The sequence below is a fragment of the Miscanthus floridulus genome, chromosome 6 (assembly GCF_019320115.1).
Source record: "Miscanthus floridulus cultivar M001 chromosome 6, ASM1932011v1, whole genome shotgun sequence".
Classification (NCBI taxonomy): domain Eukaryota; kingdom Viridiplantae; phylum Streptophyta; class Magnoliopsida; order Poales; family Poaceae; genus Miscanthus; species Miscanthus floridulus.
Genome location: NC_089585.1, coordinates 23,472,111 through 23,496,982, shown reverse-complemented (window position 1 = coordinate 23,496,982; position 24,872 = coordinate 23,472,111). Strand labels below are relative to the sequence as shown.

The following is a 24,872-nucleotide window of genomic DNA, read 5'->3' as shown; positions in this document are numbered from 1 at the left end:
CCTCCCTGTGCGACACGTGTCCGGGCCGGCCCAGCCCAAATCCAGCCCTGTTCGGGCCTGCAAGGCCCAGACGGGACCCAAACCGGATGACCGTTGACCGGTCAGCGTTGACCATTGACCGAACCCACATGACAGTGACCCAAGAGCCCCGGTTCCACTGTCAGTAGCTGATGACGTAGATGACGTAGCTAATGTCATGATGACGTCAGTAGGACCCACCTGTCAGCCGCAGTTTAGCTCTAATGACGCCATGCTGACGTCATGTCGAAAATGAGACCACGCCAGCGTCGGGGACCTCGGCGGCCACTCCGACCACCTCCGCGATCCCACCGACCACCTCGACGACCTCTCCGACCACCTCGACGATCTCTTCGACCATCGCGGTGACCTCTCCAACCACTTCACTAGCTGGTACACCACTCCAAGTCCCTTCATGCCACGTGAACCAGTCACAGTGTGACACGTGTCAGTCCTGAAATAATCAGCCTTTATTATTTTCAGAAATGGATTTAATCTTCGGAAAGTCATAACAAATTCATACGACCTCAGAAAAATGTGAAACTAGTTCCCACATTTTTCTAAAATCAAGTTCTACACCATGGACATGTCCTTGTCCACCTGTTTTACGCCGCACAATGCGAGGCCGATACCCGCCTCTCTTTTAGACCTACGGTCTGGCCCTACCGTCTTGCGAAACGCCTTCGTCGCCAACCCTAGCTGTGTTTGACAGCAGTAGGCACATCTTAGCCAGTCGCTGCCATGCCTGGCCAGCCATAGCCAGCCTTGGGCCAACCATAGCCACTTGTAGCCAGCCATAGCAAGCCATAGCAAGCCACAGCTAGCCACAGTAGGCCATAGCTAGCCTCAGCTGGCTAGAAGAAGCCACAACCCTCTGGGATAGGTTACAACCGCCCCTAGCTATCCTCACCTTTACCGCAAGGATGAATCCTAGTTGGACACCATTCCCGATGCCGATGAAAGCCCTCCCTTCGCTCTTTCATACACTCGATCTTTCACCTATCATTCACGATCTATGACTATCTAAATCCACATATGACATGCCCTTATGCAGGTTCCCTCGTTGCTACGGAGATGAGCTACTCCATCCGTATGGTCGTGTCTTAGCTCTTATGTTGGGTTGTCGGGATTCTTGTTCTTATGTTGTGTTTGTTTGCCTAAGGACCGTGCCTTCAAGCCGGTCGAGGGATAGTACCTCATTCGAACATTTCGGTCGTGGGTTCGCCCCATCGTGGCCATAATGGCGAGCATAACTCGCTCCCTCGCTTTTAGTTGTCTCCAACGTACTACAATTATTAGTAATCCGATTCGGCCCTAGGACCTAGCCATTGTGGACTGAACATTGGTGCGGATATCACCCGCACACAATGAGCCCTTTGTGGCCTAACTTAGTGGACGGGTCAGGATATGATGATTGTAGAAGACGGATGCCAACTCGTGTAGGATAAGCTCATGGCCATGAGTCTCCTCACCATGACCATTGGGCTCTACCTCTTTTCACCTGTATTTATCCTAGCCACCTTATATGATTGCACCACCTTGACCATAGCATTCCTTCGGATCTAAGCGGTGACAACCACACTGCTGCGAACTAGGGAATAGCATTGTGCCATTAGTTGCATGACCGTCATGCCCTATGAGTTGGTTTGGATCGTGGGACTGCATCTCTTCTCTCCAACCTTCGTCCGTTCCATGACAAGTTGGTCGAAAGAGTACAGATTCCATTCTTCTGTCTCTTTGGTTCTCAATCCTCATCAATCCGGTAAGATGTGGATTGAGCCCCTTGCTTGTTTGGTGTTTATTGCGCTCTTGATTCCATTCCTTTGATTCCCGTTGGCTTCTAGGGCGAGTGGATCAAAGGAAGGTGAATCTCGTGTTCTTCTCTTTTGGTTCTTTCGTGCTTAAGCCCTTGTATATTTATACCCAATTGGATCGTAGCATTTCTGTGGTTCTTGCGGTGACAACCGCAACGCTAAGAACCCTAGGGTGTCTTAGTGCATTTAGTGCACCTAGGTCTTGGTACCCTACCAGTGGATTGGGCACTCGTGTCCTTTTGTGTGTCGCTCCTTTCCGATGCCTCGTCCTTTGCCATGGTGTGTGTATAGGAAGGAGTAGACCTTTGCCATATCTTCTCTCTTGCCCCGCCCTTTCTTGGTCCTAGTCAATTACAATGGCGTACAGATTGAGAGAGAACGGAATTGTATAGCCGCTCCTTTCGATTCACGTCAATCTCTATGACGCCCGGATCGAAAGACTGCGAGCCATGGTGTTTGCTTAGGATGAGCTGAGGTCTTGGCCATTTATCTTGAAGCTGTACAGGTCGACCATAGTTGGCTCAGGAAGTACAAGCTAGGCCTTGACTTAAGCCCATGCTTAGTGAACAACCACTCCTATTTCTTTGGCCCATGGATCGGACATCAGCCGAGAGGGCCAAGTCATTTCCTCTTTGTGTTCCTTCTAGGTCTTGTCGCCTTTTTAGAATATTGTTTGTTCTCTTATCTTGAGTGTGTTTTGGAGGTAATTGCCTCGAGGACAATGTTGGATCAGAACCCAATGAGAAGGAGAACGTGATCGACGACAGGACCCTAGGAAGAGGAGACCTTGCTGATCGACTACATCAACTAACAAAGATTTGTACCACTACTACCTCGACATCGCAGGTGTCATGGCAACACCCTCTTTTAGATAATCCTATTAGACATTGCATAATATCTAGAACTGCTAGCGCTTTATAATTATTTCTTTGCTAGTACTTTGATGCATGCTACTACCTAAGCCACTATTACCCTGATGCAATCCACTCTACTACGTCACCCTGCTTTGTGCATTCGCTCGCTTATATATGCTTACTTGCCTGCTTGCTTGCATATTACACCACTATACTTATTATTAACTCCACATCGCATTATATCGAGGATATGATGCTGGTGGTGAACCCCCTAGGAATGGTTTGGCTATGGGTGCCAGACTTGGTGGTGTGTGAGCGTGCTGCGTGTGTCTTGGGTGTGTGGAGAGTGAGGGTTGTGTCGACCGAGCTAGAATAACGATGAGCCTGGGGCGAGTCTTGCCATGTGGTGCTACATGGGCACTTGGATATGGAATACCTGTGGCGGGTAAATGGTAATTGAAGGTGGCCTTGGGTGTGAACCTCGGAGAGGTGGAGCCCGGGGTAGAGGTGTTGTGGTGGTACGTAAAATGGAAACCCTGATAAAGATATTCTGGCTTGGTCAATCCCTAAGGACTTACTAGTACTCAGACTCATCGGGAATCCTTTACATCTCACTCGCCCTATATGGTGTGGGACGGTCGGACTACTTGGTAGAGCGATGCCACTACTGCTAGACGAACGTGTGCAAGGAGGTACGGGGCACGCGGTTTTTCCCCACACCCTTCCGAGACTTCAGGAGGCCTTGTGGACCCGGCTCTTGACATCCGGAGGGCCCTGGCTCTGTCTATGACTCACAGTATCAGCCATTCCAGACTAGACTTGGGATGTTCCAGGGCTGAGAGGTAGGGTGGCATCATTCTAGGCTAGCAAGCGACCAGAATTCTACTTAGAAGATACATAGCTCCGAGGATGGCTAGTCTTGTGGGTATGTAAAACCTCTGCAGAGTGTATGGTTGATCGATCGATACATATGCCGACTTGTCGACTATGGATCTTTTCTGGGTTTCGCTTAAACTAGATAGGAGATGAGTCCTTTCCTCCCTCCAGGGTTGGGGTATATTCCGGTCGTGAGCCTTGGGGGCCGCGGACCTGTTGAGACAAGGCCGAGAGAGAGTTGGCCTGTCGATCTGAGCGTGTATGAAATGAGATATGGTGTGGTGTGGAGATAGTTTGTGATGGATGATTGATGGATGGATATGGATGGTGTGGTGGTGAATGTGTTAAAAATTGGATATTATTATTATATTACTAATGTTATTTACTTCTCATGCGCTAAGGATGCAAACCACAACCAAATATTAGGATCGTCAGATCCCTTGTTTATCTTTTTTCACTAAAGCTCATCGGTGCTGACCATAGTCTGCACACATCTGACGGATGTGTAGATTTCCTGCTTCTCAGAGATGCTGACTTTAGAAGGATTAGGAGGTCTCGTGCCTACGCTCAAGTTTGGTTCGGAGATGGAATCTACGCTGCACTACGCCAACTCTGATGATGCCCGTGAAGGAGGAGCCTTCACTCGATAGTCTTCCGCTAGATTAACTATGTAATAGGTGTGTTCCCAATGATGTAATATCTTGTATTCTTGTAATCTTACGATGTATAACTATGACATTGACTAAAATATGATAATATGATAGAATCTGTTCTTGGTTTTATCATATTAAAATTCATTCTGTGTATTTTTTTTCCTTCAAGGAAAATTGTCGCAGGGCCCTCACTGAACTTGGTATGGTTTGTCTTCCTCCTCCTCAGCTCCTCTGTCCTCTCACATCGAACCGTCCTGGTCTCATCTGCTCCGTCTCCGTGGTAGCAATGCCGCCGCGGACCCGTCAAAGGAGGGAGAGGTGCCTTTCCAGCGCGGAAGAAGAGGGAGGCCGGGCGAAGACGTCGGCGACTTGCTCCGAGAAATCGGGCCAGAAACGGCGAGCGCAAATGGCGGCGGAGATGGTCGGAGGACAAGAGCAAGGTGGAGAAGGAGACGTGGGGCGACCGGACAGCGAGATCTTTGCCAAGTTGGACCCCCGAGTTCTTGACTGCATCATCTGCTCCGAGCACCTCAGGCCGCCCATCTTCCAGGTGATCACCACGCGCACCATTTGTTGCATCTGCTGCTAGTATACTAGTTCTTGCTGCTCCGTTTGTTAATTTTTTCAAAAAACATACTTGCTTCTTAATGTGTGAGGTACCGAACATTTTGCCGGTTTTCCTTCCTAGAAAGTTTTGCCCCCCAAGTGTTGAGACTGGCCTGGATAATAATAAAAAAAAGGGGCGTACTCCCCTTCTGTGCGGGGTCTAGGAAGGGGTTCTTCTGTGGTCTAGGGTAGGGAAGGGTGTTACTGGCGAGCCTTACCCTCGCCTGTGCAATGCGAGGAGACCATGACTCGAACACGGGACCTTCGGGTCACAAGTGGTAAGACTCTACCGTTTGCACCAGGCCCGCCCTTCAAATTAGTGAGAGAATGCTATACTTTGCTCTTTGCATTGCCCACCTGATGATTTGGATATGATGGATATTTGACACAGTACAGCTCCTTATAGTTGTGGTCTTGATTAGGAAGTATTATTCTGGATGTCATCTATATCACTTTGGGCAGAGAGATGATTGGCTCTGGCCTGGCCTGCAGTTTTGGTTCATTAAACATTACCATTACCATATAGGGAGAAAGAGAATACCCTGGAGGGTTATGCCAATTCCATTCTCCACTAATCTTAGTTCGTTCCAAAATCCAATCAAATTGATAAGCAGTAGTAAATTATCAAGTTAGATGGACTTTTTCGTCTTTAGCCTTATAGTTAAGGTGAATACATCTTCCTGCATTCACATAATTTACAAGGCATGGTCCATCAGTGGATTGACACTTTGTTCTGAAACTTGCTGGATTCGTTATGGGGGTTGGGGGGGGGGGGGGGGTATGCAGTTTGTTTTGCCCTCCTCCCTAAGAATATATGTGAATTGCTTTACCAATGGTGAGACTGGCCTGGATAGCACTTAAAGGGGTAAGAGGGGTAATAATATTGTTTAGCTCATTTTGATGATATATGGTGACGTAGCTTGAAACAGTACAAGTTCTTAATACACTGATCTTGGTTCTCGAAAAGATAATTGTTTTTTCTATATTGGGCAGTGAGCAAACATGATTGACTCTGAACTTTAGTTTTGGTTTATTATTGGAGAGGGGAAGAAGATAACACAGGGAGCATTGCCAATTCTACACTCCACTAGTGTAGGTTGGCTCCAAAACCCAGCTAATCTTTAAAGAATTATTACATAACCAACTTAAGAGTTTTGCTCTAATAGACCTTCCAAAAAAAAGATTGCATGAATCTTAAAGCAACCTGGTAATTAATTTAATTAATTTTGAAATGGGTAGTGTTTGGATCCGGCCCTACTCATACCCGATCCAGAATCCAAGCCCAACTCGCATAACTCTGAACCTAGATTGGCCATCGTGTTTCATTTTCCTTCATAGGCCGCATTGTCCGCTGTGCGGACGGATGGGAGGATGGCAACGCCATCCAGCGACAGAGGGTCCTCTGTTGTGCTGCTGACCTGCTGCCCGCACAATAGCTACACTTAGTTTTGGCTTCATATTCAAGTAATTGAAGACATGTAGGTGCAGGTTTTGTTTTAGATATGTAAATTTTAGTGGTTTGCGTGATAATATTAGCTACCTAGAAATCCACTTCTGAACCACTGCACGACTTAAAGCCAAACCCTTTTGCTTATGCAAATGTCAATATTCCCAAATTAGAACTTCTGACTCAGTAGAGGCTCAATAAGAAAATTCGCTGATATTACATCATGTCAAAACAACACACTCAAATATCACAAATGCTCAACCAAACTTTTTCAGTCATTGAAGTCAAAGAACTCCATGCACCTGATCCGAACTGCAAGTTTAGCTTAATCCTTAGTGCTTGTGTGATTATGTCCATTGGCAATGGTCTCCCCTTGCCGCTTCACCTCTCGCGGAGGCACCCATTGTGTGGTGCGGCAGCTGATGGCTATGGTGGTAGCCTTCAATTCGATGGCACTGTTGTGCAGGGCACAGCGAAGGAGGCTGGAGATGCGGCGGCAGGGCGATGGACCTGGACCCTCTATCGCTGGTGGCGCCACCGCCACCATCCGTCCGCACGGGCAATACCTAATCTAGGTTCAGAATTATAGGATAGAAACCATTAGGTGGTTTACTAGGGTTGGGTTTGGATTTTGGACACGGGTAGGTTGCCCATTACAAAATTAATTAAAATAATTATCAGGTTGCTTCAAGATTCGTGCAATCTTTTTTGAAAGGTCCACCGGAGCAATACTCCCATGTTAAATGGAAGTGTTTTCTTTGACCTTAGAAAATAAGGTGAAGGCATCGTGTCATGTGTACCTAGATGTTATAACTTATAATGCGTATACATTTGATGGCATAAGGATCCTTATTAGTACTTTTCTTCCATTTAGTTGCTTGATTGCTGCTCCGCTGGTGCCTATAACCTTGTAGGATCCCATTGTCAGGGAGTCAGAACAAGACATACCTCAATTTTCTGTAAGTTTGAGTACACAACTGATGAGCTGTGTATTTTATTTTGACCTTGTGTGTTCTAGACTTAGTTATGTGTCATATAGTTGAAAGTATTATGAATAAAAACTTGCCATGTGGGACACTCGAAGAAGCCATTGCATGACTTTTTTCTGAGGACATGTATCCTCTCCAAAGACAAGAAAAAACTTGCCATATGATGTTATGAATATATTTTTGAGAGATGATTTGTGGTGTTTTTCTTATGATCTTTTATATAGATTGTTTTCTGTTTGTATAAAAGTAGGTATAGATTCTTCTCTGTTTGAAAGATGTTTGATGAAATAAAAGCACTAAATATGCACTGCTCTCTTTTGTGTATCCATTCCAAATTTTCTGTCCTCTTATCATTCATTTTTTGTTTGAATAACGTGCTGATTTTCTTCATCTTCAGTGTGAGGTCGGGCATGTTTTGTGTTTTTGTCTGCCGCGGAAAACTTCGCTCCAACTTATGTCCCACCTGCTTCCAAGCAATTGGCTTCAACCGCTGCTTTGCAATTGAACAAATGGCCGATGCTGTCAAGGTGCCATTCTCAAACTCAAATTTTGGATGTGACGAGTACATCACATCCCAGAAGATGGTTGCTCATTTGAAGGATCAACGGCATCGCTTCTCAATCACTTTGTCACCGAGCACAAATGGTCTCCGACAAACTTCCATTATGACAAAGACACAGAGGATTTCCATCCCACGGCACAGTCGGTTCGTGCTCCTGGTCGGGGAGGACCAGTCCATGTTCCTCATGGTGAACACCTGTGTTCACATTGGCAATGCTCTCACCACGGTCTGCATCAGGCCCCATGAGTCCGGGTCATGCTATTCATCCAAGATCTCAGCTGTCCACCATGCTGAAGGTGTCGTGGGGAGGTATCTTTTTCAGATGGATCCTCATGTGTCGAGCAGCTCACTTCATGGTGGGGTTCAGCTGGGAAGCAGGTTTTTCCTGCTGGTGCCTCGTGATCTAGTTGATGAATCGACTGATGAACTGACAATCAACATTAGTATTGAGAAGATCAAGTGTGCTGCGCATCAATGGTCGCGTCGACATATTGGCAAGAACTGGTGGCCTCAGACTTTTGGTGTTGCAACAACTGGACTAAAGTATGGATAGTTGAATGTTGAATATCGTTGGTAGAATTTAGAAGACTAAAGATGCATCTTGAGTATCTGGTAGCTGAAGTTCCTTACCCATCATAGCCATGAATAGTTTCTCCTTAACTGTTCAACTGCTAAATTTGCCAGGCACTAAACTATTCTGTTTCTGGATAGATAGTAACTGTGTCTGTTTCAATAGCCAGCACTATGCTGGGCTGCTAGCATTCATGGGCGAGCTCTGAAGTCTGAAATATTTCTGGCTGGTTTGTCGCTTTCTCCAGTGGATTGCACGTTGGCTGTGAATTGGTAGCAGCAACGTGCCAGCGTAGTAGTCTATGGCCGGAGTCGATCGCAAGGACGCAATCGCAAGATCCCACACTACCACCGTGCAAGCATCGATCCGCTGGCCTGTTCGCTTGAACTACTTCAGATCTAACAATCTCGTATTTAACTAGAAAATAGTGTTTGTATTTATATCTTTTTATAAATTTATTATAAAAACGTATTTCAAATTTAATCTAGTGATATATGTCACAGATTTTAGTATATTTGGTTAAATTTAGAATTGCTTGACTACTCTAGAAATGTGAATTCAATGTTTTTTTTTGGACACTGAGTGAGTATACTTATTAACATTTCTTTTAGCACAGACAACAAAAGGGTAGTGCTCCTGCTTTCCCAACTCGCAACCTCCCAGGCCCTCCGAATCCATGCGTCGCGAGGTGGGAACTGGGAACTGGGAACTGGGAAGGACCCCGGAAGTCTCCAGCGGCCGCCGTCGTCCGCCACGCCCGCACGCAACCCGACCAGAGCAGAGCTGCAGGGCAGGCGCGGTAACTTCTCCACTCCTCCCGCCGCGTCTTGCTCAGTTCACGTGTCCTTAAATCTGACTTGTTTGTTTTTTTCATCTAAAATAGTATTATTTTCTCATAAATTCTATCAAATTCATCCAAATTTTTTTAGAATTTCTCCAAGCCAACGGGAGGCCCTGTTGGGTTTCTACGGGCGTTCCTAAAATTTCTGTCACATCGAATATTTAGACACATATATGGAATATTAAATATAGACTAATTACACAACTTACGACTAATTTGTGAACCGAATTTTTTAAATCTAATTAGTCTATGATTTGACAACGTGGTGCTATAGTAAACATGTGCTAATACATATTAATTAGGCTTAAAAAATCATCTCGTAAATTAGTCTTCATCTATGTAATTGATTTTATAATTAATCTATATTTAATTATCTTTTTTAGTATCTAAATATTCGATGCGACATGAATTTTAGAAGCAATTAAAGAATCAAACATCTTTTTATTATAGACAAAGGGTTCAATGTCTATTTTGATCAAACCCAAAGATAATTCTTTCTGTAAATAGATGTTTAGAAGAAATAATACTTAGACTTGGATTACGTCTTTCCTTACACCCAAAATAAAAATGGATATTCCATAGATATTATGTCGTAGATATTAGGTTGGAGACTCGTCTTAGGTTTGGGTTCGCAATGGTCAGACAGCCTGCCGATCTACTTCCAGACGAGGTGCTCTCGCCGTCCCCAACCACAACCTCCGCTTCCGCCGAAGGCCGAATCCCATATCCACCGCCCTAGCAGGTCGCAGCCGACCGTCGCCATCCACGGAACCCGTCACTGCCACAACTCGCCCCCTGCCATTACCGTTCCCCAAGCGCGAGATCTGAGCCGTCACCGTCCACACTGCCGTCAGCATCGCCAGTCAACGACTACGGCGACGGATCATTCACTGGCAGGGTGACGGGGTCCCCGATTCCATCACGCCGGCAAGGACTTCTCCCCGATTCCAGATCTTTTATATTGATGCACTGTGATAAAATCTACTGTATGAAAGAGACATGGTTTGGTGTGTGCGCCTTTTCTAATGGGAAAGCGTGTATTGTTTCTTCAGATATGATTGTTGTTTTGCTCTTTGATCATGCACTCTGTGGCAAGTTGCTGAATCTGAATTCTTGATTGCCATTTGTGTTCATATATTATCTGTAGGGATATGTGTGTGTTGCCGGTATGGTTCTTGAGCTCAGAGTTCAGTTAATAGGCAGGACCAAATTTCTGCCAACATGGCTCAGCTTCAGCCCAGAGGCCATTTGCAGCATGACCAAATTATCTGTGGTACCAGATCTATTATGATTTTGGGACCTCCCTGCCTTTCTACTGCATATGAAATACTAGAATGTTGCAGACCTACATGATGTAGTCTGAATTACATATTAATGTTTTGAGAGAAAATTTGGTTTTACGTTATTAAATCAGAATTGCTAAACAACAACCGGTTGTTTAGCTGGTTCTGGGCAACCGTTTTTTTGGGCCGTTCGATCTGGACGTGGGAATCGCGATCTGGGCGTGGGAATCGCTGGAGCTCGCTCGGGTACGGGTTGCGGAGCCGAAGGAAGAGCGTGAGGCGGCGGTTCGCGTGGGAGAATGAAGGCGGCCTGGTCGGGGCTAACGGCGAGGAGGACGTTGGCGATGGCGAGGAGCTCGTCGGTGCCGGGGAGGAGCGGGTCCGCCTCCACCGCCCGCTCCGAGGTCGAGCAGCCACCGGTAGGCCGCGCCGTCACGGAAGGCGATGTCGCCGCTTCCACCGCCTTCGGCCTCCTCCCCGTGCCTGGGGCACCCGCAGTAGGCGCAGAGGGCAGACCGCGCACTGCGCAGGAGCCCTCCTGCGGCCCTGCAGCGCACGCATCGGAGCTCCGCCGAGACAGAGGCGGCGCCAGAGTGGGAGGCTGCGGCGGCGCCAGATATGAGAGAATTTGTTTTTTTTTTTTGAAATTTGTGAACAAATTGATGATATTTGTGAATAATTTGACATACATTTCTCTGGTGCCTGGAATTCATAGAAATAATTTGTAATTTTTTTTTGAAAAATTTGGCATATATTTGTGTTATTCACAAATTACATCACTCTCTCCAATAAATTACACTGAAGAAATCAGTGTAAATATAGTAATAAAGCGGTGTAAATATAGCTATAAGATAGTGTAAGTTCATAGAAAAAATCTGGTTGTTGGCAAGAGTTAAAACAACCAGTTATTGCCTAGACAGATTCTATTAAATTGCTTGCAAAATGTAGTAGCCAGCATGCAATTGTTGCATTGTGTTTTTGTATTCAAAACCAACCAGATAGCAGAGTTGTGCCTTGGCCATTAACTATCTTTTCAAGTAGATACATGTTGCATTGCTGGACACCAGGAGTACTAAATGTTTGAGAGTATTTTTGAGAAAACAAGGCTTCAAATAGCTAGAATCTCAACTAGAATCCACAATCCAAACAGGTAGGATTTTTCTTATCTAGAATCTGGATTCTACAATGCATATCTAGAATCCAGATTTTTAGAATCTCTCAGGTAACCAGATGGGACCTGAGATCTTCTCTCATTGCAGTATTCTTTTTCAGTCTCTTTTCTGACCATCTTTTCTCTTGCCGCTTTCGTCTACCATGGATCAGAGGACCATTTTTCCTCTCTGTTTTTTTTCTCTCGTTTTCTTTTGAAAAGAATCTTGTGTAATGTTGATTCATCTTGCTAGCTCTTGAGTTGTGCCTTTTTCCCCGCTGAAGCTTTTCTTCAGCACTAATTTCTGAGTAACCGCACGTACGCACACATCCATTGACCATTGTCTTTGAGTTTGCAGCCTGCAGCGAGGTGTGGTTTGTTGTGGTTGAGACTTGAGAGAGCCCTCTACGCTGTCTTGCCAATGGATGAATGGGAACAAGATACGGTGAACATTGACAAGGCCAAACTCCAGTGCCCCATCTGTACCCACCCCTTGAAGCCTCCCATCTTCCAGGTCTGGCTGCTTTATTAGAACCCGTCAACTCGTCACTTGTTCTTTGCATTCTCTTGAGCAAGTCGAGCTTGTGCAGTGCGTTGCCGGACACTTGGCTTGCGGTGCCTGCCATGGCCAGTTCCCCAACAAGGACCGGTGCTACAAGTGCGCCCACCCTGGTGGGTACAGCCGCAGCTTCCTGCTGGAAGACGTCATCCGCTCGACCTCTGCCAAGATCTACTGCCCCGAGTGCGGCTACTATACCTCCATGACCTACAACGACCACCAGACCACCAGGCCAAGTGCCCGCACGTGCCCTGCCGCTGCTCGGAGCCTGGCTGCGCCTTCGTCGGCTCGCCGCTCGCCGGTGTGGTTCATCTACCACCTAAGGGCCACTCATTCCTGGCCCGTAAACAGCATCGACTATGGCAAGGCATACCAACTCCAGTTGCCGGCGTCAAAGCCGCGTTGCCTGCTGGTGGCGAAGGAGGACATGCGTGTGTTCGTCATGTCCGTGGGGGCGCTCGGCGAGGTCTGGTAGGGCCGCACTACACGTGCAAGATGTGGGTGACCGGGACCACGGCCACGGTGACCGGCAAGGTGCCGACCGTCTCCGTGGAGATGGAGGTGCCGAGCAGCGCGGTGGCCGAGGAGGCCACTAGCCACAGAGACGGATGGCGAGCTCGAGGCTGCACTAGTTGTGCAGAGCAAGATGCTGGACGGGCCATCCATGGAGCTGCACCTCAACGTTATAATCGACAAGGTGCAGACATGAACGCGACGAATCATGCTTCATGCTGGTAAGAATGAACGATGTCGTTGTGTTTGATATGTTAGGATTGGCTTCTTTTGTTCATGGCTTGACCATGGAAGGACTAGTACTATGTTGCTAAGTGGATTTGGACTAGTAACTATGTAGTTCAGCAAGCTGCTCAAGAATGTACTGTATTTTATAGTCCCTTTCACATGTTTCACTGGATGGTTCGTCTTACCTGAAGTGATCGCTCGCAAATTTCATTTATATTTCCTGATGGTAGGATAAGTAAATCCCCAATTCCATTAGAACCTGGCTGAACTGGACACAGGCATGGTGAGATTGACGCGAACTTTTACTGCTGGAATTAGTCATAGCAGCGTCAGTCCATACACTAGGATCAGCAGAGCAAATTTTTTGTTTGTCCGAAAACCTTTTGCGGCTTAACGAACTGATGAGTAACTCAAACCTGGTTTAGTTTACATCCATCTGTCATCATCATCAAGTGCTGGCGCACTACTACATGGGCATGGTCACTAGTACTCACTAGTGACTGACTGACTTGCGAGTTCCATACAGAATACTGAATTTTATCACGAATTGTGCTAAATTGCAGTGAGGAGTAATGACTCAAGCACGGCTAGCAACAAACGTGAATGCAGGTCACCGGCCATCGCTGCAGAGTGCAGACTCCTGGAGCTCCGAGCTCGTCTGAGCAAGGCTGTGGCTTCCGTGGGAGTGGTGGTGGCATCGGCGACATCGGGAGCAGGTCAGAGCTGGTCAATGCGTCGTATGCACATCGACAGCTGTCCGCGCGGCCACAAAAATTCCATTGATCACCTTGGCGCCGTCGCCGCCGTTCGGGATCACCTTGGCTCCGCCCGCATGCCCACTAGCGGGACCGTGGTGACCGAGCCGAGCGACGACGACGTGCAGTAGGAGATGCCCGACGAGGCCGGACAAGCACGGCGCGCCGGTGGTCGTCCGCCTGGTTGCCGGAAAGCAGACGCTGCAGGCTGAGTGCCCAGCAACGCACTGCACAGGAGATCGCCGTTGCCGATAAGAGATTCAAAAATAATGCAGCACCAAGCAAGGAATTTGTTCAGTCCTAGTATAGCATGTCTGCAGCTTAGATTGCCTGGAAGATTGGAGGCTTTGATGGAAGAGCTAATACTGTATATACACGAGAATAAACATATGGCTGCTGCAATTTTGACTAGATCGAAGTCAAATGCTCAACGACGGAGATTTTTACCACTCGCGAGAAATCACTTCCAACGATGCGATTCTGTTATGAGCTGCTACATTTGCAGCCACTGTCAACCCAGAAGAAACAATCAAAACACATGTATCAACGCCTGAAATTCCGCACATTGCAAGAACGATCAAAGCTATAAACTTCGGTAGATGATGATGATGCAATTAGCACAGCGCCGCGAGGATGAGGCCTGGATCTATGGCTCGACCACGTCGATGCGGACTCTAAGATGAATCTCCTTCAGCGGCCCGACCAGCATCGCCGGCAGCACGCACAGCGCCATCCTCTCATCCATGGCGACCCCGCCGGCGCCGGGCACCGCGCAGCTCGGCACGTCCGTCTCCATCCCCAGCCAGCGCCCCTTGTTGGCGGGCATGCCCGGCGGCGCCGCCGCTGCAGCCCAGAGCGTGTACGTGTACCGCGGCCCCGCCTTGGAGCTGGCCCTGACGCACGCCAGCGAGACGGCCCAGATGTCCTTGCCGCGCGCGCGCACGGACAGCACGAAGAGGCGCCGCTCGTCGCCCTCCACGACCAGGAGGCGGTGCAGCGGCTCGGACACGGCGGCGCGGAGGTGGAGGAGCTTCCCGTAGGACGGGACCGCGTGCACGCGCCAGGCGTGGTCGGCGGCGAGGTGGTCGCGGAGCACGGGCGGGGAGGCCTTGAAGGGGCACAGCGCGCAGCGGCAGGGCGCGTACGCGCACGCGTCCCGGTGCGCGTCGCTCTCGTGATAGGCGACGGAGCTGTCGCAGCCGTAGTCCTGGAAGGGGCACGGCACCATGAAGCCGCCGATGTAGACGTCCAGGTCCGGGCCGCAGTGCACGAAGGTGGTGTCGCGGCCGCACTTGCGGCAGTGGCCCGCACGGCCGTCGCCGCGGCAGTTGTTGCACAGGCGGTGCCCGGCGACGCACTGCGCAGTCACGATTTTGTAAGAAAGAAAATAAATTTCTTGTTATCTACTAGTAGTAGGAGAGGAGCATCTCGATCGGTGCAGCGGCATTACCTTGAAAACCGGGGGCTTGAGGGGACGGTAGCAATCGGTGACGGCGCAGTGAAGCAGCTGCGGTTGCAAGCTGACGTTGATCCGCGGCAGCTCCATGGGTGGATTGGCCTGCTCCGCCACCACACCTCTTGCGCGCAGTGACGCTCTTCCGCCTTGGGCAACCTCTGCCTCCGATTCCTTCTTCAATATGACACTGGAGACCAGGGAGAGGCAGCTAGGTGACGCGGACGGCGCCTTGGCCTTCTTGCTGACGCTGCCCTCGCCGCTCGCCGTCAGCGGGCGCTTATTTTGATGCTCCTCGCCGTCGTCGGCCATCTGCGGTCGACAAGCAAAGCGGGAGTAGTACACTGCAGTCTTCTCTTTGCTTGGGTCGCTGTGAACTAGGGGGGGGGGGGGCAGAAAAAAAAAAAGAATTCCTGATTTGAAGTTAACGCTGCCCCCAACACCCATACCCGCATTCGATTCATTCCTGGCCGTCGGATCCACCACCGCCTGCAGATTCGGCCTGTTCATCTTCTCCAAGTCCGGTGGCTTTAGAAGGAAGGCTCCGTGGAGGTAGGCCAGCCAGGCGGTAGGGATGGAGGCCGGGCGGTTAGGGGCCCTGACTGCGGTGGAGGTGTCCAGGCTAGGTCAGGGCGGCGGAGCCCATGACCAGAGCTCGCCGTGGAAACCGAAGATTGGGAAGGGGAAGGAGACCGCCGCGGCTACGCTAGGGTTTCGCCGGAGCTCCGTGGCCGTGGAGCTCCAGCGAAATCCTAGTGTGGCCGCAGCGGGGTGGTGGGCAGGGGCAAGGGCAGGGGCGAGGAGGAAGATGAACAATGTAAAAAAAAACGAGTGTTCCTTGGAAGCAATCGGCGAATCCTCCGCAGCACCGCACATAAACTCATACTCTATAGTAGGAGTTCGTACATGCTAAATTCTTTTCTGATTTTGGATACTTCTAAAAAACGGTCGGTTGTTTTTTAGGCGACCCACACGACAGCCTTTTTCTCCGGCGCTAGCGGCTCCCTCTCCTCGCCCTCCTCCTCTCCGGTGCCCCTCTCCCCCGCCGCTGCCACCGGCCCGTCGCGGCGTGATAGGGCTTCGTTGAAGCTCCGCCACGGCCATGGAGCTTCCCTGCCTCAATCTGGCCCGGCCGCCTCCACCACCGTCAACGCTCCTAACCGCCTTCCAGCAATCCCATTGCCTAGCCGGTCTTCCTCGCCCCAAACCTTCTCTTTTAAGCCCACCGGAGTTGGGAAAGATGAGAGGGAGAGAGAGAAGCTCGTCGGAACTCCAACTCGCATATTGAAAGTGTATCTAGCCCTTTAGTGGGGTTTGGATGATTGAATGACAACGTGATTAAAAGTCTAACCTGTTTGTTAAGTATGGACAGGTAATAGGTTATCTCAAAGGTACTTAATGAAAGTCAAAATGATGTATTGTTGGAAACAATCTAGTTCAAACATAAGACAAACAATGCAAATGGAATTCATGCAAATGCTTATTTATTGTGGGATTTTCATGTACTATGTGAAAGCAAGCACCGTAAGAATAAATTAATGAGACATGAGGGATTGCATATGGAATGGTCTCATATTTGAAGCTTGCTAAAATGAAATAAAAAAGATAACAATACAAATGAATGAATGATTCAACACAAGTGTGACTTGATGGCTTGAGATGGTGAAGAAAACAAGGAAAGGCTTCGAGGTACTAAGCAAGGATGAAGGGCAAGCGATGGCTTGGCGGCCAAAGAACCTAGCTAGGGTGAAGAAGGAAGTACTTGCATTTAGTTGAGGTACTAATCAAGCTATGATGGTCGTGTTGATGTGGAGGATCAAATCACTATTGGAGTGTTTGATGGAAGTGACTTGATACATTTGGGATTATTCATTTTTGATGAATGGAATCAAGTCACGTTCTCAAGATGGCTATGCTCAAGTAAAAAGATCAATATCGACATATTGACACCCTCACTTGATGAAGATTGAAAGACACGGCTTCGGTTGAAAGAGATCAACTCAAAAGGTTTAAATTCGTTATACATTTGAATTTGAGTTAATAGGAATGTCGTACTATTAAGAGGGATGCATCATATTGATAGATGATCATTCATAAGTGCTCATGCCAACCCATGTGAGTTTTGAGTGTTTGAGAGATAAAAGAGCTAACTTGGATTTTGCTGGTCTGGCGTATTGATACCAGACGTGTGTGGTATTTGTCCAGCCACGGTAAAATTCTTGGTGTTCTCGGGTTGGTTCATCGGGAGTTCCAGCAATCGTCGGGAGTTCCGAAGTCTCAACACCTAACTGACTTGGAGAGTTGACTGCCTGGTCACACCGGACGTGTTCGGTATAGTAGGCTAGAGCCCAACGGCTTGTTTTCAAACGAGCCGAGGGTTAGAAGTTCCGATAATCATCGGGAGTTCTGACGTCTCGCGCTTAACCGGTATGGCCGACCAGAGCCCCACAGCCAATTTTCAAATGGGTTCGTCGGGAGTTCCGACGGTCGGAAGTCCTAGGAAGCGTCGGGAGTTCCAACACCTCGCATACTTTAACTCAGTGACCGTTGGCGCAGTGCAAGTCATACCGGACATGTCCGGTATGCATACTGGACGTGTCCGGTATTCCAATGGCTAGAAAATGGCTAGTTTTTCAAAGGGGCTATAAATACCCTCAAGCCTCCACCTTTGGAGGCTGCTGATTCTACTGATCCTCTAGCATGTTTTTGAGCTTTGCCAACTCTCCTAAACCCTCTCTTAGTGAGTGTGTGATCCAAATTGCCAAATCCATTAGTGGGTTGAGAGAAATTCAAAAAGAGAGCAATCCAACCACTTGAACACTTGTGTATATTGTCAATCTCGTGATTCGCATTCGTTACTCTTAGACTCTTCGATCCTAGACGGTTAGGCGTCGTCGGAGAGCACCCGAGAGATTATGGTGTGCCTCAGAAAGTTTGAAACGGTCGATTTCGCCACCTTGGAATCAACTAGTGAAAGGAGGAAAAGGAGTTGGAAAAGACTCCAGCTAGAGTGACCTTCGTGGTACCCTCTAGGGCTGATCTTCGCTAGGTCACCCGCAGCCCCATCAATGGAGAGTAGGAGCTGAACGAGTCCGAACTTTGGTAAAACAAATATCGTGTCTCAATTCGTATTTCATTTGATATTTGTATTGATCTAGCTCTTGTGCAGGTTCTCTATGTATCTTATCATCTCTAGTAGGTACCTGCAGTTTGGTTTAAAGATAGAAATCAAAACAAGCAAGTTTAGGGCTGTTCCACTGAAACCGTGTATATCGGACACGTCTGGTATACCTACCGGACATGTTCGGTATTGATTACTGTGCCAGGCTATTCTGCAGAACATGTGTACCTACCGGACACATCGGTATTAGAGCTTAGTGCTGAATTTATTTGATCCATGTTCTAACTCTTGTGTAGCAGGTTCTAGGCTCCTAGGATTATTTAATATCTTTTACATACTCTGTGGCTAACTTATGAGGGGTGGTATTACTCTTATTTGGAGTTTGTTTTTGTATTTAAAGGTGTTATTTTTCATAAACGCCTATTCACCCCCCTCTAGGCGGTATCTTAGGTCATTTCAATTGATATTGGAGCTAGGTTCTCACCTAAAGCTTCACTGCCGTGAGAAAAGGATATCGATGCCTATCGAGTTGGAGTCAGTGCTTCTCCAAAATAATGGTTCAAACTTTCTACCTTGGTCAATTCATGTACTCAATGCTTTTAGGGATATTAGTCCTCTTGTCGAACATATTGTGGATGCAAGCATACCTCTTCCTATAGTTGATTGGAGCAACTACAAAAATTTATCAAAAGAGGAAGAGATATGCGTGCAACTCAATGCTCATGCTATTAATGTCATTTTGAGTACATTGAGTGCAAAGGTTCAAGATGAGGCAATCTTTAATGGACAACCACCTTCAGAGAGTGCTCATCTCATTTGGACTAGACTTGTTGAATTATATGGAAAATCCAAATGTGATGATGCTATTGAGTGCAATTCAATGGAAAATATGTCCATTATGTCTTCATGTAGCGAAGAAGCCTCACAAGACCTCAAGAGTACCTAGCCAGAGCAAAAAGTGCAAGCAATGCATGACCTGCTGTCTGCCTGCAAATATCAAACATGTCCGGTATACCTATCGAACGTGTCTGGTATGGCCAAGGCAGTAGAGCAGCAAGCAGCTGTTTGCAAGGATGCTCAAGACCAGTGGCGACCAAGTGATGAGTCAACCTCAGTATCTCATGATTCTCATCACTTGTGTCTCATGGCTAAGAAAAGCAAGAAGAAGAGTAACAAGAAAGATCAAGAAAAGGAGAAAGCATAAGTAGATGATTAAGATAAGAGTGATGTTGAAGTTGAAGACAACTACAACCTTGATCATCTCAACCGCAAAGACAAGTTCATCATCATAAAGATAGTTGAAAAGAATGATGAGCTTGAAGAAGAGAATGAGAAGCAAGAGCAATCACTTCAAAAGCAAGAATTGTTTCTCATCTCCAAGATGAAAGAACTAAAGGCTCTAAGTGAAAGGTATGAAAAATTGTCAATTGAGCATGCTTTAATTACTAACTCCTCTTCTAGTGTTTTATAACTAGAGAAGGAAAACTTTGAGCTCAAGGCAAGGCTAGATGAACTATCAAGCAAGTATAATGTGCTACAAGCAAACTATGTTCATCTAAAGTGCTCTTATGAGGAAGTAGTAGAATTAAGCATAATGCTTGAGGTGGCTCATGAGGTTGTGATCACATCAGTGAAATTTTCTCAACCTCTCACATATTCACTCACTAGTACACCATCTCAATTAAATATTTCTTGTACTAATGAGTGTGCTCCTCAAGCAAGCCAATCTTCGATTGAGCTAAATCTTATAGAAAATATAGAGCTCAAAGAAGAGGTGGAAAGATTAAAGAAAGATGTGATTCGATTGAAGGGTAAGGAGAAAGCACAACTGTCTCAAGATAACCATGGTAACATGGTGAAGAAGCTTAAGAAGGGTTCAAACCTTGCTTCCTCCAAAGCCCAACAAAAGAATCACATTTCAAGCAAGGCCAACACAACCAAGAGCAAGAAACATAGAAAAAGGTTATGCTATGGTTGTGGATTATATGGACATGAGTGGGCCATGTGTTCACATAAGAGTTGGGCCGACAAGTGTGAAGCGGCCGAACAAAAGGCCTCAAACAAGTTGGCCAACCAAAAGAAAAGTGACGGACAAAGCGCTTGTCTCATGTGTAAGAAATTAGGGCATCCTACCAAGAAATGCCCAATGTACAAAGAGGCAAGAAAGGAAGCCCAAGTTGCAACAAGAAGATGCTATGGATGCAATGAGATGGGCCACAAGGTTGATAGATGTCTATACAAGCAAAATAAGCATAGAGCAAACAAAGGCCGCATATGCTATGCTTGTAAAAGAAAGGGGCATATAAGCTATGAATGCCTAAATGGTAATACTCCTAAGCCAAACACATTTGTTTTATAATGATATGCTTAGGAAGACCACAAATGGAGTTAGCACTAACAAGGTGATGTGTTCACCACAAACTAGTGCTAAAGCTATTTGGATGCCTAAGCACTTGTTGACTAACCCAAAAGGACCTAACAAGAGTTGGGTACCAAAGTGTGCTTAGGTTAATGATGTAGGTACTTGGTGATGAGATGAAGGTTTCAGGGTGGTTGAGCAAGCAAATTAAAAATATTCACTCAATCTATCAACCAATTCTCATCATAATCTCCTATATGGTTGACCCGAAGATAATTTAATAAATATATCATCTACTTCATCCTCACCATTGGTAACAAGTACCTAAACCTTTTACGATAGTCACTTTGTGTATTTTGCGTTCAATGGCTCACAAATAGGTCTATTTGTGAAATATTGAAAGTGGCTAATTAGATTCAATTGAAAAGTATTTTATTTTGCCATATGGTGCTTATGGCTCTCTAGTAGAGCAATTCATTTGTTGAGATGCAAGTATACAAGAAATACTAGAGCTAAATGAAGAATCACAAGCAGCGAGTTAATTGTTTCTGTCCTGCACCTACCGAACATGTCCAGTATACCTATCGAACATGTTTGGTATGGCCAGGGACAGGAAGAAAGTGTTTCTGTTCTACGTATTCCGGACATGTCCGGTATACCTACCGGACGTGTCCGATATTGCAGGAACCAGAACACTGATTTCATTGCAACTGAGTCTTTGATCCATATATTTTTCATATATCCTTAATTTACTCAGAAGCTTGTGATTTACCAAATCTAAGTGGATTGTGAACATCTCTTGAACTCAAATCTAAGTATGGCATTATTACTTCATGTTCGTCAAAATAGAAAATTGACTCCCAAATTCTTAATAGAATTAAGTGTTAGATAAAAATCATTCAAATTACTTAAAACACTTATTTAGGGGGAGCTCAGTTTCTATTTTGCACCATTGTGGACTAACAAATTTATCTAGCATTCTTTGTAGTCCTTTGGATGAAAACCGATTTCATATATGGCATGACTACTTGGCAAATGAGGTCAACATAAAGATTATCATGTTATGTATCTTCTTAGTGAAATTCTTGTGGGCTCAAGGCAAATGTATGTATTTACATACATGCATTGTAAGTGCATCTAAGGCCCTTTATATGTTAGAATGTGCATTTGAGTGACATAGGAGAGATGTTTTTCAAAACCCATAGCTAGCGTGTGTAGGTGGTGTGAATTTGAAAAACTATTTGAATCTTGGTCTTTGTGACCTAGCCTTATCATGAGATGATTATAGCTCTCCTTGATTATTTGATTGGCTAATCACACATGACATGGCTTTCTTAAGTCCACATTTTACTATGTCTCACTATATCTCTCTCAAGTAAGCAAAATCATAAATTTGCCAAATATTTGGAAAAGTGAAAATCAATTAATGGCATTAGATAAGAATATTGATGATTCTCAGTTTAGATCAAGATTGTATACCTTTTTGGACTAAGTAATAACAGAGAAGGGGATTGGAATCAAGAGAATGAATTTTTAGAACAAAAACAGCCAGCCCGCAAATATCGGACGTGTCCGGTATGCGCGGGTCAATAAAAGGCTCGTACCCATTCGGCCCTGGTCCTCTCTCTCTCTCTCTTCTCTCCTCCAAGCCAGCACCGCCACACATCTTCCATCGTTTTGGCGACCGAGTGATTCCACCAAGAAAAAGAAGAGAGGGAGATTGGATCGGAGGAGGTTTGCATCAAGATTGAAGGCTCTGGGACTTGAATTTCGAATCTCATCTTCATCCTCTTTCTCAAGGTACCCTAATCCCGGACCTCATTCGATCTAAGCGGTTAGGGCATGTTTTTGAAATCCCTTCGGTAGAGATGCTACATTATCTGTCTAGAAGCTATGCCTAGAGTTTAGATTGGATTGGTTGAAGATTGAGCCAAGGGCCTTGGTTAGGGTTGCTGTCCGCTTTGTATGTATGAGGAAGCAGAGCAGGTTTTGCTCCCTTGTTTCAAATTTCTTAGTGGTTGATTCTTAGGACTAAGTTTAATTGTCTATCATGTTTTGTGAACCTTGTGACCTAGTTTGGTTGAGGTGATTGCAAGGCATAGGATAATTATTCTTATTTCTATATTTCAACTAAAATAAGCTATCTTTTGGGCATGTATCTAAAATTCCATGCAAATCTTTAGATACAGGGCAGTAGCCATGAGTGGAAGTCAGGAGCCCAAATCCAAGCATAGGCATGATCCAATATTAGAGAAATACAAGAAGGCAAGGCAGGACTTGCATCCTAGATTCAGTCATCAGGAGTAGAGCAGCAGTAGGAGACTCTCCAGAGCTACTAGGGGTGCTCCACAATACAGAGAGGGAGATAGTAGTTCTTCCTCTAACACAGATACAGAGGAGTATAGAGTGGAGCCCAGAGATAGAAAGAGGAAGAGCACTGACAGAGGTTCTGATAGTGGCAGCTCAGATGATGAGCAAGAGATTAAGGAGGAGCAGGCGATACCTCCAGTTCAGCACCAACCAAGTCAGGGTATGCACTATGGCTTACTTGAGACACATCCACCTAGTGTACCCTCTTATGTTTCTAGAGTTGACTATCGAGGGAAAGGCATGACCAGAAGAGCCAGAGATGAGAGGAGAATTGATCCAAGGAGCTTGCCTAGGATTCAATTTGATCATCGATTTCAGACAACCTTTCACATAGATTTCTACTCTAGTGTGATACTCACCAGGAACCCTATGGTTGCTAGATCTCAATGGATTGACTGGCAGTACATCAGAGAATTGCAGAAGTCCTCCATTGATCATGCTATTGCCATTTGTGAGCATATAGGAGTATATGAGATCATGGAGTTCTAGCATAACTAGAACACTAAGGTGATAGCTTAATTCTATGCCACTCTATATGTTGAGGAGGATGAGAGGCGTATGCACTGGATGCTCGAGGACCAGTGGTATAGTGTGGATTATGATGCTTTTGTAGCTCTACTTGGCTTCTCAAAGGATGATCTTCAAAGAGACAGGATCCACACAGAGCAGGTGTTTCCTCTAGAGCAGCTCACCTCCATGTACCCACCAGGAGGTGAGAGAGGAGCAGTGAGGAAGGTTCTAGGTCTTCACCCTACCTATAGATACCTAGACAGGATGTTCAAGAAGACCATTGACTACAATGGTGAAGACAAGGGCAACATAGCAGACTATTCTAGAAACTTACTCCACAGGATGGCACCAGATGCATGACCCTTTAGTGTATTTGACTTCATCTAGTGTGGGATCAGGAGTGTTGGAGAGAGGCCCCTCAAGGGCTGTGGTTTTCCTCCCTACATTATGCACATGATTGAGCAGGTCATAGGGCATACCTTTGAGTATGACAAGGTACATAAGGCCCTAAAGATAGTTGTAGATCTGTCTGAGATTGGAGTACCTCCAGTAGGTCTAGGGGGAGCAGCAGCAGCAGAGGTAGATGCACCTGCAGGTGGTGCAGCAGTAGAGGCAGATGCACAGCAGGAGGAGGAGCTTCCCCTCCGCCACGTGCTCCTTCTCATTCTACTTCACATTGTGGCAATCCTCCCTCGCCCATCCATAGATTCTTCGGTACTATCTTTGGGATGTACCGAGACATATAGGTTAGACAGCAGAAGGAGAGGGAAGCTAGGAGGAAGGACACTCAGACTCTGAAGCAGATTGCTGCTAGACTTGAGCTTGATCCTCCTAGGTCTCCACTATTAGATGAGGCTACTAGTGAGCCTGAGACTGAGGAGGAGGAGTAGGCTAGGTACGACAGAGAGTTTGCTGAGTTTCTTCAGCGATAGGAGCAGCAGTAGCAGTAGGCACCAGAGCACCCTGACACTTTACCACTATAGGCTCGTGTGCCTACTCACTCTCAGTCGTGTCCCAGTGCTGTAAACAAGTATGCTTTAGACTGGTGGGGTGACCTCACATGTGGCTTCAACTACTACGGATCTAGTATCTATGACCCGTCTGGTGAGGGTGGTTCTCCCCCACCTAGTGCTCCATGCTCAGATGATAAAGGAGAAGGCAGAGACAGAGATGAAGATGGTGATGAGTGATCATAGCTTTCAGAGATAGCTTGCAGCCCCTTTGTGCTTAGTATGTCATTGTTGGACCTTTGTGGTGATGGATGACAAAGGGGGAGAGAGAGACTGATTAAAGCTTCAGGATGTTTGTTTTATTTGCTTATCTTTGTACCTAGAGATATG

At 46.5% G+C, this 24,872-nt stretch overlaps 2 protein-coding genes and 1 long non-coding RNA gene across 5 annotated transcripts; 2 read left to right on the top strand and 1 right to left on the bottom strand.

Annotated features, from left to right (window-relative positions):
* Nucleotides 1–4,631: 4,631 nt before the first annotated feature.
* LOC136460355 (E3 ubiquitin-protein ligase SINA-like 7) lies at nucleotides 4,632–9,193 on the top strand. Its single transcript, XM_066460088.1, has 3 exons — nucleotides 4,632–4,765; nucleotides 7,655–8,362; nucleotides 9,007–9,193. The coding sequence occupies exons 2-3, from the start codon at nucleotides 7,668–7,670 to the stop codon at nucleotides 9,191–9,193; spliced, it is 882 nt and encodes a 293-aa protein (XP_066316185.1). The 5' UTR covers nucleotides 4,632–4,765; nucleotides 7,655–7,667.
* Nucleotides 9,194–9,828: 635 nt separating this feature from the next.
* On the top strand, nucleotides 9,829–14,142 carry LOC136457858 (uncharacterized). Of its 3 annotated transcripts, none has more exons than XR_010759829.1 (3): nucleotides 9,829–12,178; nucleotides 12,255–12,957; nucleotides 13,528–14,142. It is a non-coding gene; the product is annotated as an uncharacterized lncRNA (long non-coding RNA). The 3 variants fall into 3 exon arrangements; XR_010759828.1 differs by lacking the exon at nucleotides 13,528–14,142 and having other exon boundaries at nucleotides 9,829–10,158; nucleotides 12,023–12,178; nucleotides 12,255–13,116; XR_010759827.1 differs by lacking the exon at nucleotides 13,528–14,142 and having other exon boundaries at nucleotides 12,255–13,116.
* Nucleotides 14,143–14,332: 190 nt separating this feature from the next.
* Nucleotides 14,333–15,484, bottom strand: LOC136457857 (putative E3 ubiquitin-protein ligase SINA-like 6). The gene is made up of 2 exons (XM_066457862.1): nucleotides 15,170–15,484; nucleotides 14,333–15,076 (listed from the first exon to the last, which is right to left on the bottom strand). Exons 1-2 carry the CDS (start codon nucleotides 15,482–15,484, stop codon nucleotides 14,366–14,368), a joined length of 1,026 nt encoding a protein of 341 aa, XP_066313959.1. The 3' UTR covers nucleotides 14,333–14,365.
* Nucleotides 15,485–24,872: the final 9,388 nt, after the last annotated feature.

Coding starts and splice junctions, on each gene's coding strand:
- LOC136460355 (XM_066460088.1), top strand. CDS start 7,668: ATGTTTTGTGTTTTTGTCTGCCGCGGAAAACTTCGCTCCAACTTATGT. Junction 8,363..9,006: donor GTTGCAACAACTGGACTAAA/GTATGGATAGTT, acceptor CTTTTAGCACAG/ACAACAAAAGGGTAGTGCTC.
- LOC136457857 (XM_066457862.1), bottom strand. CDS start 15,484: ATGGCCGACGACGGCGAGGAGCATCAAAATAAGCGCCCGCTGACGGCG. Junction 15,077..15,169: donor TCAAGCCCCCGGTTTTCAAG/GTAATGCCGCTG, acceptor GTGACTGCGCAG/TGCGTCGCCGGGCACCGCCT.